The sequence below is a fragment of the Suncus etruscus genome, chromosome 1 (assembly GCF_024139225.1).
Source record: "Suncus etruscus isolate mSunEtr1 chromosome 1, mSunEtr1.pri.cur, whole genome shotgun sequence".
Lineage (NCBI taxonomy): Eukaryota > Metazoa > Chordata > Mammalia > Eulipotyphla > Soricidae > Suncus > Suncus etruscus.
The window spans coordinates 81,359,837-81,375,728 of record NC_064848.1 but is presented as its reverse complement, the minus strand read 5'-3'; the positions used below and the strand labels follow the sequence as shown (position 1 = coordinate 81,375,728).

Sequence of the window (15,892 nt, the reverse complement as noted above, 5' to 3'; positions counted from 1 at the left end):
TCAAGATAATATGCCAAAGATGCCAGATAGTGTTGAGGGTAGGGGAATGTCTCCATAGTGTGTCTCTGAAAGGGAGCAACTATCAGAGTTTCTCTTATGTCTTTTTAGAAAATGACATTTCATTAGCAGGAATGTGAAGAACAGATACGGTTTTGAAACTAACTTTGGATTTTTAGATTTGGACTTTCTACTGTATAGTTTTGAAACTTCTGATTTAGGCTTGGACTTCTATACACATTTTGATTAGTGTTCACAAATTTTACTAATAGTTACCATGTTTGAGACAATCTTATCGTATATTATTAACTAACTATTGAGTCAAAATAACTGTTACTGAACTCAGGGAGTATTTTAATTAGAACCTTAAGTCTTAGACATACACCCCAGAAAGATTTTTAGTTTCCAATTTGAAGACACAGTGCCTTCATCTACTAACAATCTCATTTAAACGGCATATATCAATTCTTGAAAAGTTGGGGTCTGTATTTGTTCAACTGGTTTCGGGAAACTTTTTAGTGGGGGTTGATCAGATTCTGTTGGTTGGTGATTGGTTGGTTGACATTCCCTTTTCTTTGTGTCTTTGACCAGCGTTAGCAGCAATCCTTGGAGCAGTGCCCTTTCTGGGGACATACTGGGCAGCGGTACCTGCAGTGCTTGACCTGTGGCTGACACAAGGCTTAGGGTGCAAAGCTGTCCTACTTTTGGTTTTCCATCTCTTGCCGACATACTTTGTAGATACTGCCATCTATTCAGATATATCAGGGTAAGTATTGACCAGCACTTCAATGCTAGTGAATCTTGTCTAACATTTCTGTGCCCTTTATTTAAAGCATTTTTGTTTTTGTTTTTGCCTTCAAGGAAATAGGAAAAAATATAAGTGTTAGAGTGTTCAGTGAAGTAGTCTTTTGTGAACCACCAACATAATCAAAGTATGACTCAATGAATTGGTATATTATGAATAGTCTGACTTAAAACAGTTATGAAGGGCTGAGGCAATAGCATAGCTGCAGGGCATTTGCCTTGCATGCGGCCTAATCCTGGCATCCCATATGGACCCTCGAGTCTGCCAGGGATGACTTCTGAGTGCAGAGCCAGGAGTAACTCCTAAGAGCCACCAGGTGTGATTCCCCCCACCCCCAAATGAACAGTCCAATTTAGTGACATTTAACCTAGGATAGAAATATTCCTAAATGGGGCCAGAATGGTGGTGCAAACGGTAGGGCATTTGCCTTGTATGCACTAACCTAGGACAGACCACGGTCTGATCCCCCGGCGTTCCATATGATCCCCCTCGGCGTTCCATATGATCCTTCAAGTCAGGAGCGATTTCTGAATGAATGAGCATCACTGGATATGCCCCCCCCCCCCAAAAAAAAAAAGAAAAGAAAAGAAAGAAAGAAATATTCCTAAATATCTGTAAGAAATTTTAGACAGAATAATGAGGCAGTGCTTTCTTTTCATAGCTTCTTGCTTGTTTAGTTATTATTATTATTTTTTTTGTTTTTGGGCTACACCCGGCAATGCTCAGGGGTTACTCCTGGCTGTTTGCTCAGAAATAATGGGGGACCATATGGGACACCGGGATTCGAACCAACCACCTTTGGTCCCTGGATCGGCTGCTTGCAAGGCAAACGCTGCTGTGCTATCTTTGTTTTAGTTCTTATTTGATATGAGACCAGGAAACAAATCTAGGATCTTTTGTTTTTGTTTTGTTTTTGTTTTTGTTTTTTGGGTCACACCTGGCAGCACTCAGGGGTTACTCTTGGCTCTGCGCTCAGAAATCACTTCTGGCAGGCTCGGGACCATATGGGATGCTGGGATTCAAACCACCGTTCTTCTGCATGCAAGGCAAATGCCTTACCTCCATGCTATCTCTCTGGCCCTTTTTTTTTTGTAGATTTTTTTTATCTTTTTTAGAAATTGCTTTGAATAACCCAAGCCCATTCTCATTTAGTTGCATTCATATTCGTGATGCTTATTAGAATCCAGCATGTAATCAGATGGTGAATTTTGATCAGCTACTCACATTCAAAATGCCTTCTAAAATTGTCGTAATTGTTCGTTGAAGTTGAGCATAGGAAGATCACATATATGAGCTGAAAGTTTATTGAGAAAGAGCCGTTCAGTTGATTTGAAATTACCCAGCGCTGTCTGTGGCATGCTCTTTTTATTTTTCCTAGTAAGTTAAAAGCAGATAAGGAGCAGAATGTATTGGAGCATAAGAGACAAGCAGCTACCTACAAAGCCTTCTGGAAACATTGTGTTTAAAATTTGAAAGAAGAAGTTAAAAAAAGAAAGGAGCTCAGCGGAGTGTGGCTTAGGAGTACTTAACAGTTGAAGTGTAAATGGCCATTGCATGTACTTTTATGGCTTATACTTAATTGCTCTCTTTTCTTAAAAATTTGCTACAATTTTATGTTATAGTTTCTAACTAGAATTCAGGTTTCATATGTTGTTCTATCTTAACAAGATAATACGTTTTTAAAATATCATTAGATGAAAGGTTTTTTCTAAATACTTCTTTTATTTTTGGTGTTGGGATTAAACTCAGAGTCTCATACATGTGAGTCATGGCAGTATACCATAGAGCTGCATCACCAGTCCAAGTAAATTTATTTTTTTCAGGGCCTGGGCGGTGGCGCTAAAGGTAAGGTGCCTGCCTTGCCTGCGCTAGCCTTGGACGGACCTCGGTTTGATCCCCCGGTGTCCCATATGGTCCCCCAATCCAGGAGCAACTTCTGAGCACATAGCCAGGAGTAACCTCTGAGCGTTACCGGGTGTGGCCCAAAAACAAACAAAAAAAAATTACTTTTTTCAAATAAATTCTTTTTTTTTTTTAAATTTTGGGCCACATCCGGTAACGCTCAGGAGTTACTCCTATGCACTTAGAAATTACTCCTGGCTTGGGGGACCATATGGGATGCCTGGGGATCGAACCATGGTCCGTCCTAGGCTAGTCCGTGCAAGGCAAAAATGCTTTACTGCTGTGCCACCGCTCCGACCCCTCAAATAAATTCTTGTTTTTAATTTTTTGTTTGTTTGTTTTGGGGCCACACCTAGGGGTATTTAGGGGTTGCTCCTGGCTCTGAGCTCAGGAATCACTCCTTGCAGGTCATGGAGAACTATATGGGATGCCAGAGATCTAACTGGGGTCTGTCATATGCAAGGCAAGTGCCCTACCTGCTGTACTATTGTTCTTGCCCCAAATTCTTATTTTTTAATAAATAAAAATTTTATTTAAAAGCTTTCACATTTGGTTGGGAATAAAGCTCAGCATTAGAGTTCATGCTTTGCATGTTTGAGATAGAAATTTTTTTCAAGTGCATTGTTTAGGAAAATAGTTTATATAGTATATATTAATTACTTCAAACTCATCTTTGTAATGAAGAAAAATTATGAATATATTGGTTGTCTAAAGGCAGATTCATCTTAAATATTACTTATTGAGCTGTAGTATAACACAGACTACCCAGGGTATTTAATTTGGTAATTGGTCCCTCTCTAAATTGGTCAGTCATCTAAATTAGTCTGATTGAAACAAAGAGAATATACCTTATTTTCAGGTCTTTTGTGCCTGTCTTTATTAGTACATTGTGGTCCACTCCTACAGTTTACCTTATCTCTGTCCTGATATTTAAGTAAGTCTGTGGTCCACCAGGTGGCCATCATGACCCTCCTGTGAAAAAACTCATGGGCTTTGGAACGTTTTCATTAGGAGGTCCATTCAATCCTAATGTTTAAAGGCAGTGTCTCAAGAGGTTGCCAGAAACTTCCTATTTGAATAACAGTGACAATCCTTTATTACTGTCCAATAAAAGTCATAATCGGGACTGGAGAAATAGCACAGTGGTAGGACATTTGTCTTGCACACAACTGATCTAAGATGGATGGTTCAAATCCCTGCATCCCATATGGTCCCCTATGCCTGTGGGAGCAATTTATGGGCACAGCGCTAGGAGTAACCTGCCGGGTTACCCGGTGCTACTGGGTGTGACCAAAAAAACAAAAAGAAAGTCATAATTAATCAAATAATATGCTAAATAACACCCACATGTTTACTCTTGATGGAAGTAGACCTAACATCTGACTTATATAACCAGTTCAGGGCAGTATTGGGCCCGGAGAGATAGCTCAGCGGCGTTTGCCTTGCAAGCAGCCGATCCAGGACCAAAGGTGGTTGGTTCAAATCCTGGTGTCCCATATGGTCCCCTGTGCCTGCCAGGAGCTATTTCTGAGCAGACAGCCAGGAGTAACCCCTGAGCACCGCCGGGTGTGGCCCCAAAACCAAAACAAAACAAAACAAAAAAAAAAACCTTCTGCAATCAGACCACAATGCTGTTAACAATCTGACTTCGCTCCTTAGCCGGACCTATGAAAAAGGCAGATGTAATATATATGACAAGGGCAAAAAAAGGTTCAGATCTTGTGTTATTTCCATTCATACTCAGTTATCGATATTGAGGCAGCTTAAAGAAAGCTTATAAAAAAAACTGGTCAAGCTTCCTGGAAAAAAAAACAACAAAAAACTGGTCAAGCTTAATGTAATAATTAGAGAATGAGCATTGTGCTCGAGAGAGGTTCAGATGGACTCCAATATTTCTACTTGCTAAACATCCTAATCTCACTGTGTTCTGCATTGCAGGGGTGGTCATCCTTACCTCACAGGCTTGGCCGTGGCTGGCGGAGCCTACTACCTCGGCCTGGAAGGAGCAATCATTGGTCCCATACTTCTTTGCATACTTGTGGTTGCTTCTAATATCTACAGTGCCATGCTTGTGAGTCCCACGAATTCAATGCCAACACCAAGCCAGACCCCCTGGCCCACTCACACTCAGCGGTGAGTTGAAGCAGAGTACTATGAACTGTGAAATTGAGGTTACCTCATTTCTAGATTTCTGACTTGAGTAGTCTGAAAAGACTTTTATATCATATACTAGATTTAAGGAAAGTCAGTTCATTAGACAGATGCAATCCATGAGTCCTAGACAGGGTTTTGGACTAGCTGAAGAATTTAAAATACTATCCTGAAATATTGGAAACATTTGCTTTGTAACATATACTTGATATTTTTGTTTTGTTTTGTTTTGTTTTGTTTGTTTTTTTGGCTCATAAATGATTAAGGGCTTACTCTTGGCTCTGTGCTCAGGGACTTGGGTGACCATGTAGGGTTCTGTGGATCAAAACTGGGTTTGCTTTGTGCAAAGCAAGTGCCTTACCGACTGTACTATCAGTCTGGCTCCCATATACTAGATAATATTATAGCAATATTAATTTTTTTTTGGTTTTTGGGTCACACCTGGTAGTGGTCAGGGGTTCCTTCTGGCTCTATGCTCAGAAATCACTCTTGACAGGCTCGGGGGACCCTATGGGATGCTAGGATTTGAACTACAGTGCTTCTGCATGCAAGACAAATGCCCTACCTCCATACTATCTCTCGGCCCCTCAATATTAATTTTTTAGGTGATAGTGATTAATAGTAGACTCTCCCATACAGGTAACATGTCAAATTAAGAGGGAGAGCTTGTTATTGTTTTTTTTTTTGTTGATGTTGTTTATTGAATCACCATAAATTACAGTTACAAAGTTGTTCATTATTAAGTTGTAGACATATAGTATTCCAACACCAGTCCCTTACCAATGTCCACTTCTCCTCTACCAATGTCACCATTTTTCCTTCTGCTCCTCTCACTTCCCAGCTTGCCTCTGAGGTAGGTACTTTCCCTCTACCATTGTCATGGTGTTTTCTTCCCTGACTTAACTTCTCAATAGCAGGCTTCCTACTAAAGGCAAGTTCTCTTGCTCTTCACTTCTATTGCCTTTGAAGAACTTATTTTCAGAAGAACATTTTTGTAGCTACCAGTCCAAGCCCATGCTAGTTTGCAGAGATTTCCTGTTGCTCCTCAGAGAAATTTCTACTGCTAAGCACAAGGTTTCTACTAGATCATGTAGTGCTGTTATAAATATTGAAACATATGGGGCAGGAGAGATATCACAGCAGTAGGGTGTTTGCCTTGCATGCGGCTGAACCAGGACTGACCGTGGTTTGATTCCAGGCATCCCATGTAATCCCCCAACCTGCCAGGAGCAATTTCTGAGCATAGAGCCAGGAGTAACCCCTGAGCACTGCTGGGTGTGACCCAAAAAACAAAAACCAAGAGGGCCAGAGAGATAGCCTTTCATGCAGAAGGTCGGTGGTTCAAATCCCGGCATCTTATATGGTCCCCTGAGCCTGCCAGGAGTAATTTCTGAGCATAACCCCTGAGTGCTGCCAGGTGTGACACAAAAACAAAAACAAAAAACAAACAAAAAAAACACCAAAAGAAAAAGAAACATAGGGGCTGGAGAGATAGCATGAAGGTAGGGTGTTTGCCTTGCATGCAGAAGGACGGTGGTTCGAATCCCAGCATCCGAAATGGTACCCTGAGCCTGCCAGGAGCGATATCTGAGTGTAGAGCCAGGGGTAATCCCTGAGGGCTGCTGGTGTGACCCAAAAACCAAAAATCAAAAAAAACCAAAAAAACATTTGGAATATATGAATAATAGGTATAGGAATATTCTTTTTGTTTGTTTTGTTTTTTGGGTTACACCCAGCATTGCTCAGGCGTTATTCCTTGCTCTGTGCTCAGCAATCACTCCTGGCAGTCTCAGAGGACCATATGGGATGCCAGGAATTGAACCAGGGTCCATCCTGTGTTGGCCGTGTGCAAGGCAAATGCCTTACCGCTGTGCTATTGCTCCGCCCCAGGAATATCCTTATTACAAGTAATATTTTTTTTTATTTTTGCCTTAACACTTAGTGAAATATTTCTTCTATATTTTCACCTGTATGCCAGTGATCAAAGGTTGAAAAACACTGGCCTATGGCAAAATAGTATTGGTTTCTGAAGACAAAGATTAACTGTTAATTTATTGTCTTCTCATTTCTCTCTAGACATATACTTTTTCAAAACAAAAAGTTGGAAGGAAACTATTTAAGCCCTCTTATATGGAATTATTATTTATTGCTTTTCCATTCTGCAGTTGACCATTCTTCCTCCCTATATTCTCTTTTATTTTTCTTTGTGAGCCGTGATAAGGGTTTGTCCAACTTGACATTTTTTTTTTTTTTTTGGTTTTTCGGCCACACCCAGTGATGCTCAGGGGTTAGGTTACTCCTGGCTATGCACTTAGAAATCGCTCCTGGCTTGGGGGACCATATGGGATGCCGGAGATCGAACTGCAGTTTGTCCTAGGCCAGCACGTGCAAGGCAGATGCCTTATGGCTCGTGCCACCACTCTGGCCCTTGACAAATTTTTTTTATATAAGAAACTTCCTCCTCTTGATTTTGCAAACGACTGTGAATGTTTTTAATTTTCAGTTCAATTTTATTCACATTCTTCCTACTAATGAGTTTTGATTCACTTTTTGTCTAGTTTCTCTAGACTTTTTTTTTTTTTTTTTTTTTTTGGCTTTTGGGCCATACCTGGTGACACTCAGGGGTTACTTCTGGCTATGTGCTCAGAAATTGGTCCTGGCTTGGGGGACCATATGGGATGCCAGGGATCAAACCCAGTTCCATCTTGAGTCAGTCACGTGCAAGGCAAACACCCTACCACTGTACTATTGCTCCAGCTCTGTCTAGCTTCTTTAAAAGTGTGAGGTTAGGGACTGGAGCAATAATACAGTGATAGAGTACTTGCCTTACACGCAGCCAACTCAGGTTCTATTCCTTGTGTCTCATATGGTCCTTTGAGCCCACCAGGAGTAATTCCTGAGTAAAGAGCCTGGAGTAACCTCTGCAAATTGCCATACCCTCCTTCTCTCTCCTCCCCAAAAGTGCGAGGTTAGATTTTTGTATTTGAGAATTTCCTTGTTTCTTGGTATAAGCCTGCTTGTGACCTTGATTCGCTCTTAGTACTGTTTTTGTTTATATACCATGTGGCTTGATAACTTTTGACTTCATTCTTAGCTCCAGGTTTGTTTGTTTGTTTGTCTTTGGGCCTCACTGGGTGGTGCTTAGAGGGTTATTCCTAGATCTGAGCTCAGGAATCACCCCTAACAGTGCTCCGGGGAACTAATGGAATTCCAGGGATACAACTTGGGTTGGCTGCACACAAGGCAAACACCCTGCCCACTATACAATAACTTCAGCCTTATATCTAGGATTTTAAAATATTTTCTTCAGTTTCCTAATTGATCCACTAGTTATTCAGTAGCATGTTTTCTAGTTTCCAGATGTTGGGGATTTTTCAAGCTTGTGCATGCTCTTTTTACCTGTCTTTTAGGTGTGGGTGGGTACTTAGGTGGGTTGAACAATGGCATCATGATCTTAGGTATGGTGATACTGTCATTGTCTTTGTCTCTTTTTTTTTTTTAAATTTTGGGCCACACCCCATGATGCTCAGGGGTTACTCCTGGCTATGCGCTTAGAAATCGCTCTTGGCTTGGGGGACCATATAGGATGCCGGGGGATCGAACCGCAGTTTGTCCTAGGTCAGACATGTGCAAGGCAGAGGCCTTACTGCAGCTCCACTGCTCCGGCCTCTGCCTTTGTCTCTTAAAGTTAGTCACGTGGGTACTTGAGAAGTGAATGAACAATTATATGAAAGCAATAGAGAACAGCAAAATGGATTTCCTACTTCTAGCCTCACAAAACAAGCAACAGGAAAGAAATCAGTTGATAAATATTTTGCTAGCATTTCAGAGAAATGATTCCATGTTAGAAAAAGCAAGAATTGTAAAGGAAGCATATACAGTCTCTCTCTCTCTCTCTCTCTCTCTCTCTCTCTCTCTCTCTCTCTCTCTCTCTGTCTCTCTCTCTCTCTCTTTCTCTCTCTCTCTCTCTCATTTTGGTGCTAGGGATCAAACTCAGGGCCTTGTCTGAGGCATGCTCTCTATAACAGTTGAACTCCACTGCTGGACCAAGACCCGTTTTATTTTTACTTTGGTTTATTTCCCGATTTTCTGTCCCTCTCTAGCAAAGAACATGTGTGAGCAGGGGTTGCAGACATGTTTGGGTAGGGTGGGGTTGTGTGGAGTCACACATTAGGTTGCAGGACTCATACACTCAAGCCAGAGTGCTTTCCGGGGGTCATGTGCTTTCAGCCATAAAGCTCACTCTCTGGCTCCTGGAACTTGTATCTATAAGTGATGGTCAGGTGCATTGAAGACTCAGTGCTTGCTGATGTGCGTGTGCGTGTGTGCTGCAGTGCCCACCCTTGTGCCATACACAGGGCTTGTGGCCCTTTTGTTTCTGGGCTTGTGCATACTTGGTTGTAGCAAGACCAATAGTCTCAATATCACTTCCTGGCACCATGCAGAGTTGCCTAGATTGCAGTTGGAACTTGCCACAGCCCTGGGGATTAAACTCATGGCATTACAGTAGGGAAGCAAGTGTGTTATCTACACTTAGCTCTCAGCTGACCACATGAGATCTTTTCAGTGGGTTTAACTGCTTCCAGGGGTCCTCAAACTTTTTAAACAGGGGGCCAGTTCACTGTCCCTCAGACCATTGGAGGGTCTGACTGTAGTAAAAACAAAACTTATGAACGAATTCTTATGCACACTGCATATATCTTATTTTGCAATGAAGAAACAAAACAGATACAAATACAATATGTGGCCCGCGGGCCATAGTTTGAGGACCACTGGTTAGACTCAGCCTACCTCCCCACCCCCTTTGATTAAAGTTAACTGCTTGGGGTCCTTGACTGCCTCTTCAAAATCCCTTTACAATATCATCGACATATTGGGTGGCAGATCTTTATGGGAATCACTCATGTGAAGAGTGAGACATAAAACCAGAAGTGGTGGATAGTTGATTGCATTACTTGCTACATTCTGCCAGGGCCATTTACCCCTGTAAACTTGGTAGTCAGTGGCTTTTCAACCCTGTTTCTTTGGCTGGAAAATTCCTGGAAGATTTCCCAGTATTCTGCCTGAACATTGACAGCTTGGCTTTTAGAACACCAGAGCAAGCTGGAGAAAGAGACTGGAGAGCAGTGCACACACACATTTGTGCAGTTTCCCGTGTTACTTGGACCCCCATCTCTGTCCCTGTTCCCCCACACTTCAAAGGTTTTGTTTGCTTCACTCTCTCCCTAGATGAATGTTTTCGGGTATCCTTGAGAGGGAGCAGTTGCTTGGCCAGGTGGAAGTGGGCGAGCATGTGGGAACACTGGGATCCTGCTGCCTTTCAAACATACTTTTATTTATTTGTGCTTGCTGAGTTGAGAATTGAATACAGCCTCATGTGTGCATGGCACAGCGACCCAAGGCTGCCAGGGCTACATGCTGCAGAGGCCCAAGGGTGCTAGGGACCAGTGCTGCGAGGCTTGAAGGGGCTCTTGGTGCCTGGTTTTCGGTGGGGCCTCATGCCCACCCAGGGACACTAACATGTAGTGACTGCTTGACCGGGTTGAGAGAGAGAAAAGAGAGAAATTAGAACCAAATATACTTTGATGGACATTCACCAGCTAGAGGTAGCAAGGGAGGGCCTGTGTTCAAAGAAGAAAGAAAAGGGAATAGATACAAACTGGGCAGCATCTCTTTGATGCTTTATTTCTGCTTCCCCACCCCCTCAGACCAGCAGGCAGTTCTCTGTTCACTATCCTAGGTCCCAAAGGTCCAAGTTTTTCCTTTTATACCCGGCATGATGGAGTATCCAAGGGGCTTTCCCAGGGGATGTGTCATTAAATGGTTTAAATGGTTTAATGGTTAAACAGTCATTACATAGGGGTTTCCAAGGGGCATGCCCAATCCAACTGCTATAGAGCTTGGTATACACTTTATTACTGAGCTATATTCCTTGTACTTCCTTAACTACCCTGCTTCATCACCTTCATCAACCCTGTCTAACCTAAAGGTTTAGAAACATGGTATCTGGGGCAGTCTGACCTATTCATGGATTTATATTTTTCTTTTACAAGGACGGGATGAGGTAGGATGGCATGTGCCCGCTTGGTTTTTCACAGCTGGCTTAGGATTCTGTGTTTTAGCTTCTAGGTCCTCACATGTCTCCTTGCTGCCCACTTTTGAAAAATGTATTGCCCTTACTTCTTTCACTTTCTCTCCCATCCCTTTCTCCAGACTGGGAAGAAATGCTTTCAAAATGCTTATACTAAATGGAAGAGTAGGACCAGGATTTAGGTTTTAGATGCTTACCTTGCTTGGGACCAGTCCCAGTTCAGTTGTGGGTATCTGCTGTGGTCCCCCAAGTGCAGTCAGAAGCGCAACAGTTGGATATAGCCCCTACAAAAAACCCCACACAAATGAAAAATGCCTTTACAGCCTATTTCAGTAGGTTTTGATGGCTTCTGTGAAAATGTATATTCAGTGTATTACAAACTAATATAAAGTATTTTATAAAGTAATACTCTTTATAATTTATAAAGATTTATTTATATAATACTCTATTTTTATAATAATCTTTATCTTGCAGGGGAATGGAGTGGGGATCATGCCTATTGCTATTTAGGGTCTATATGTGCTGGAGAGTTGAGTTATATGCTGACATGTAACTTCAGGCTTTAGAGCCTGGCCCCCTCAGCACCTCATTCTTTAGTGGGAAGTCTCACCTTTTAAAGAGTAACAGGTATAGCCATGACTGGCATTTATTGGGACTTGCTGAGTACCCTGTTCTGTGATATTCTTTCTTTTTGGGGGGAGGGTCACACTTAACCATGCTTAGGGCTTACTCCTGGCTCTGCGCTCAGAAATCGCTCCTGGCAGGTTTGGGGGACCATATGGGATGCTGGGGTTCTAATCGCCGCCCGTCCTGGGTTGGCTATGTGCAAGGCAAATGCCCTACTACTGTGCTATCTCTTCGGGCCCTATCTGTGATATTCTTGAACCAGGTGTTTGCTTTATCAAGCACACCAAGACAATTCATGGCAGGAGAACAAAGTGGTTTATTCACCAGTGGGCCAGACAACAAGGGTGTCTGGGAACATCGACAGAGAGCATGTGGTCTCACAGACCATTCCATAGGGCATGTCTGCAAGGTCTTCCTTCTGATTCATGCTCAGTATTGTACATTAGCATTGTGGGAGATGCATGTCTTTCTTGGTATCAATTTCAGCAAGGACATTGGGGGTATATGCACATCACAATAGCAGCCTGGTTACTAATTTAGGAATTTCCTAAAATCAGCAATTTCTTAGTTTGGATAGAAACTCATCCTAAGTGCAGACAGGGTGGGCATCTTTTAAGACTTTCTACCCACAAGCAAAACCATCTCTTTAGAACATGTCTAGGGGCTGCAGAGATAGCGAAGCGGTAGGGCGTTTGCCTTGCTTGCAGCTTACCTGGGATGGACCTTGGTTCGATTCCTGGCATCCCGTATAGTATATGTTTCCCCAAGCCTGCCAGGAACAATTTCTGAGCACAGAGGCAGGAGTAACTGGAGTTCCACTGGGGGTGGCTGCTCCCAAAAAGAACATGTTATAAATCAGTTATGAAGTAAAGATATCTATCTTAAATTTTCATCATAAAAATACAATTCAATACATGCTCTCTTATTTTACACAATCAGTTCTTTGTTTTCTTAGGAGGTTAGTAGTGTTCTTCCTGCTTGAGAGGAGGAAATCTGTCCTGAAGAGTTCACCTTTCTCTTTCTCCCGTCCTTTTTCCATACGGCAGCTGGTGCCTTCTTTTTAATATGCAGCGCATCAAGAACAATTTCCAGAACAAAGTAAAACATACCTATTTAGATTCTCTGGCGAAATGACTCTTCCTATTAGGAGAAAGATCAACATCTTGGATACAACCTCCAAGGTCTATCAAGATACGAGACCTGTGCCTACCTCATGTATCCTGGAGCATCTGAATCGAAGCCATCCTGGCTTGCTGTCTGGGCCTCCTGACTTGCCCTTTGTCTCTCTCTAAACAGACTCTCCCTTCCTCCATTTTCCCTGGCTTAATTAACTCCTGATCGTACAGCACTCAACTCAAATGTCAGTTTATCAGAGAAGCTTCCCTAGCTCGGAGATTCGGTTACATCCTTTTTGCTAGCTAGGTCTGTGCTTTCAGAGGTAGCACCTGGCACCTCTTATTTACTGTCCTGCATCACTTTGTTCTTGTGCTTATGTGTTTATTCTTCTTCTCTGGTGTTTGCTGCATGGTAGGGGCTGGTGGACCTTGGTTACCAGGGTATCCAGAGCTCCATGGGTTAGGTACTTGCATTATGCGTTGGTTCCCAGTTGAAGGAGTGAATGGAGAGGGCATAGTTTAGTCTCTTCAGAACCTTGAGCTACAAGAAGGGCTTAACTTATTCTAGGCATTCTTATTTTGAATAAGAATTTCATTAGAGAGACTGAGAAATAGTACACTGGGTAGGGCATATATACCTTGTACATGCCCAGCCCAAAGTTGATCCTCAAAAAGTTCTCCTTGAGCACAGAGCCAGTAAGCCCTGAGCACCTCTGGGTATGGCACAAAACAAACAAACAAAAAAAAGAATCTTAGAGGATGGATGGATGGATGTGCTTTACTACACTGACATGACCGATGTGGCATTGGTGTACCCATTGGCACAACTATTTTTATGTCCTCTCAGCAAAGTTCAAATGCATGAACAACTGTCCACCCAAGATGGTGAGTGGATCTCTCCCATCCTCTGCTTCTCTCTCCTGGCAGTGGTGAACATGTCCTGTGAATGGGGTGGGTATGGCACATTACCTCTAGATCATTTTGGCTCTAATTCAAGAGTTAGAACCTGTGTTTGCCACCGCAGGGCTGTCGGTTTTTTAGAGGGTAGAAAAGGACAGAACAGAAAACATTCCTGCAGTCATTTGCCTTGCAGTACTTGAATTTCTTAGATTTTACACTTTAGATCTTGGATTTTAGAATTTGGATTTTTGCAGTCATGCATGTCTTAGGATGATTGATTTTCTTCGATGGATTTTCTTAGAGTACTTGACTTTCTTGCTTTTTAGACAGGATAATCAGATTTGATTTGCTATATTTCACTCCTACTGAAGACTGAGCAGCGATTTCTTAATAATAAAGAGATTTTAAAAATTAATCTTAAGGAGGAGGTCAAAATTTAGCTCAGGAGCTTCTCTGGGAATGCTCTCTGTGTTAAAGTTTCCTTTTGCCCTCTGTCACACTTTGACAGTACAAAAACATCAGCATTCCCATGAACCTTTATGATAGCATTAGAATTTCATTTGGAGGGGCTGGAAAGATGATAGTTGATTGAGCACTTGCCTTGCATGTGTCTCAACAAGGTTTGATCTCTGGAATCCCATATGCTCTTCCAAATCCATCAGGAATAATTATTCAGCACAGAGCCAGGATTAAGCTTAGAACACTGTCAAGTGTGGCCCAAAGCAAAACAAAACACACAAAACAAAAACAAAGTTGTAGTGTCATTTGGATTGTATTCTCCCTAATGTTCTAGTTTGGAAAAATGGAGGTAAAAAAAAAGTGAGAGTTTTGATTATTTTTAAGTCACAGTGTTTACTGTTGCCTCTCCTTTGATTCAGTTGCTTACAGATTTCTCAGTGGTATGACCCGGTGCCAGGATTAGTTACTTAAATAAATAGCATCTTCACTGCCTCTGTATATGCCTTCTCACGAGTTGTTTCTGCATTCTGTGGCCTTTCTGTTTTTCAAAGACATCAGGTTGAGGAGTGTCAGCTTGCTTAAAAATCCCACTGTAGGGCCAGAGCAATAGCACAGTGGGTAGGGCGTTTGCCTTGCACGTGGCCAACCTGGGTTCGATCCCATTATCCCATATGGATCCTGAACCTGCCAAGAGTGATTTCTGAGCACAGAGCCAGGAGTAACCCCTGAGCGCCACCAGGTGTGGCCCCAAAACAAAACAAATTACAGGGACTGGAGCGATAGCACAGCAGCAGGTAGGGCATTTGCCTTGTATATGGCCAACTAATTTCAATCTCCAGCATCCCATATGGTTCCCCAAATCTGCCAGAAATGATTTCTGAGCCAGAAGTAACCCTGAGCGCTGCTGAGATGACCCAGAAATAGAAAGAGAAGGAAGGAGGGAGGGAGGATGGAAGGGAGGAAGGGAGGAAGGAAGGAAAGAAGGAAGGAAGGAAGGAAGGAAGGAAGGAAGGAAGGAAGGAAGGAAGGAAGGAAGGAAGGAAGGAAGGGAGGAAGGAAGAGAGGAAGGGAGGAAGGGAGGGAAGGAAAGAGAGAGGGGAGAGAGGGAAGGAGGGAAGGAAGAAGGAAAGGAGGAAGGCAAGAAGGAAGGGAGGGAGGGAAAAGTAAGAACAGATATATGAAGAAAGAGATACATATTTAAGAGATAGTATGGGCTCCTCCAGAGTGGGGAAAATGGTCTTCAAATTTTTATTTCTAGACATGTTGAACTTGTTTCAGTTTTTTTTTTTTTATGTTTTGCCAATCTTTATCTTTTTTTTTTTTTTTTTTTTTTTGGTTTTTGGGCCACACCCGGCGGTGCTCAGGGGTTACTCCTGGCTGTCTGCTCAGAAATAGCTCCTGGGAGGCACGGGGGACCATATGGGACACCGGGATTCGAACCAACCACCTTTGGTCCTGGATCGGCTGCTTTCAAGGCAAACACCGCTGTACTATCTCTCCGGGCCCTCAGTTTCTTAAAGTCAGTGTGATCTTTGCTCATGTTTCTCCCCAGGAAAGAATACCTCCTTCCTTCAATTTGATAAGAGTGATGACACTAGAAATTTGGTGGTGGCTATGCTGAGATTTTTATCATTAGTCTCCTTCTTTCATACTTTCCTTCATTGCCAGCCCTGACCTTGGGGTTCAGGGCAGCACAGCTTGTAGCAGTCACTGAAAGCCCTGAAGACATGGCAGTTGCATATGGAACCTGGGTTGCAGATGCTACGTGGTGATCCAAGCAGGACTAGTGTAACCGGATGCTATGATAATGGTGTGTGTGGCTTGGGGCCCTGTGTCTGGCCTCCA

The 15,892-nt window shown here is 42.6% G+C and overlaps 1 protein-coding gene across 2 annotated transcripts in view; it reads left to right on the top strand.

Annotated features, from left to right (window-relative positions):
* The window catches only part of TMEM245 (transmembrane protein 245), a 108,013-nt gene that overhangs the window by 81,985 nt on the left and 10,136 nt on the right, over window positions 1-15,892 (top strand). For both annotated transcript variants that reach the window (XM_049784550.1, XM_049784545.1), the window contains 2 exons: window positions 589-763; window positions 4,643-4,837. In XM_049784550.1, coding sequence (XP_049640507.1) covers window positions 589-763; window positions 4,643-4,837 — 370 coding nt within the window. The remainder of the gene's footprint in view (window positions 1-588; window positions 764-4,642; window positions 4,838-15,892) is intronic.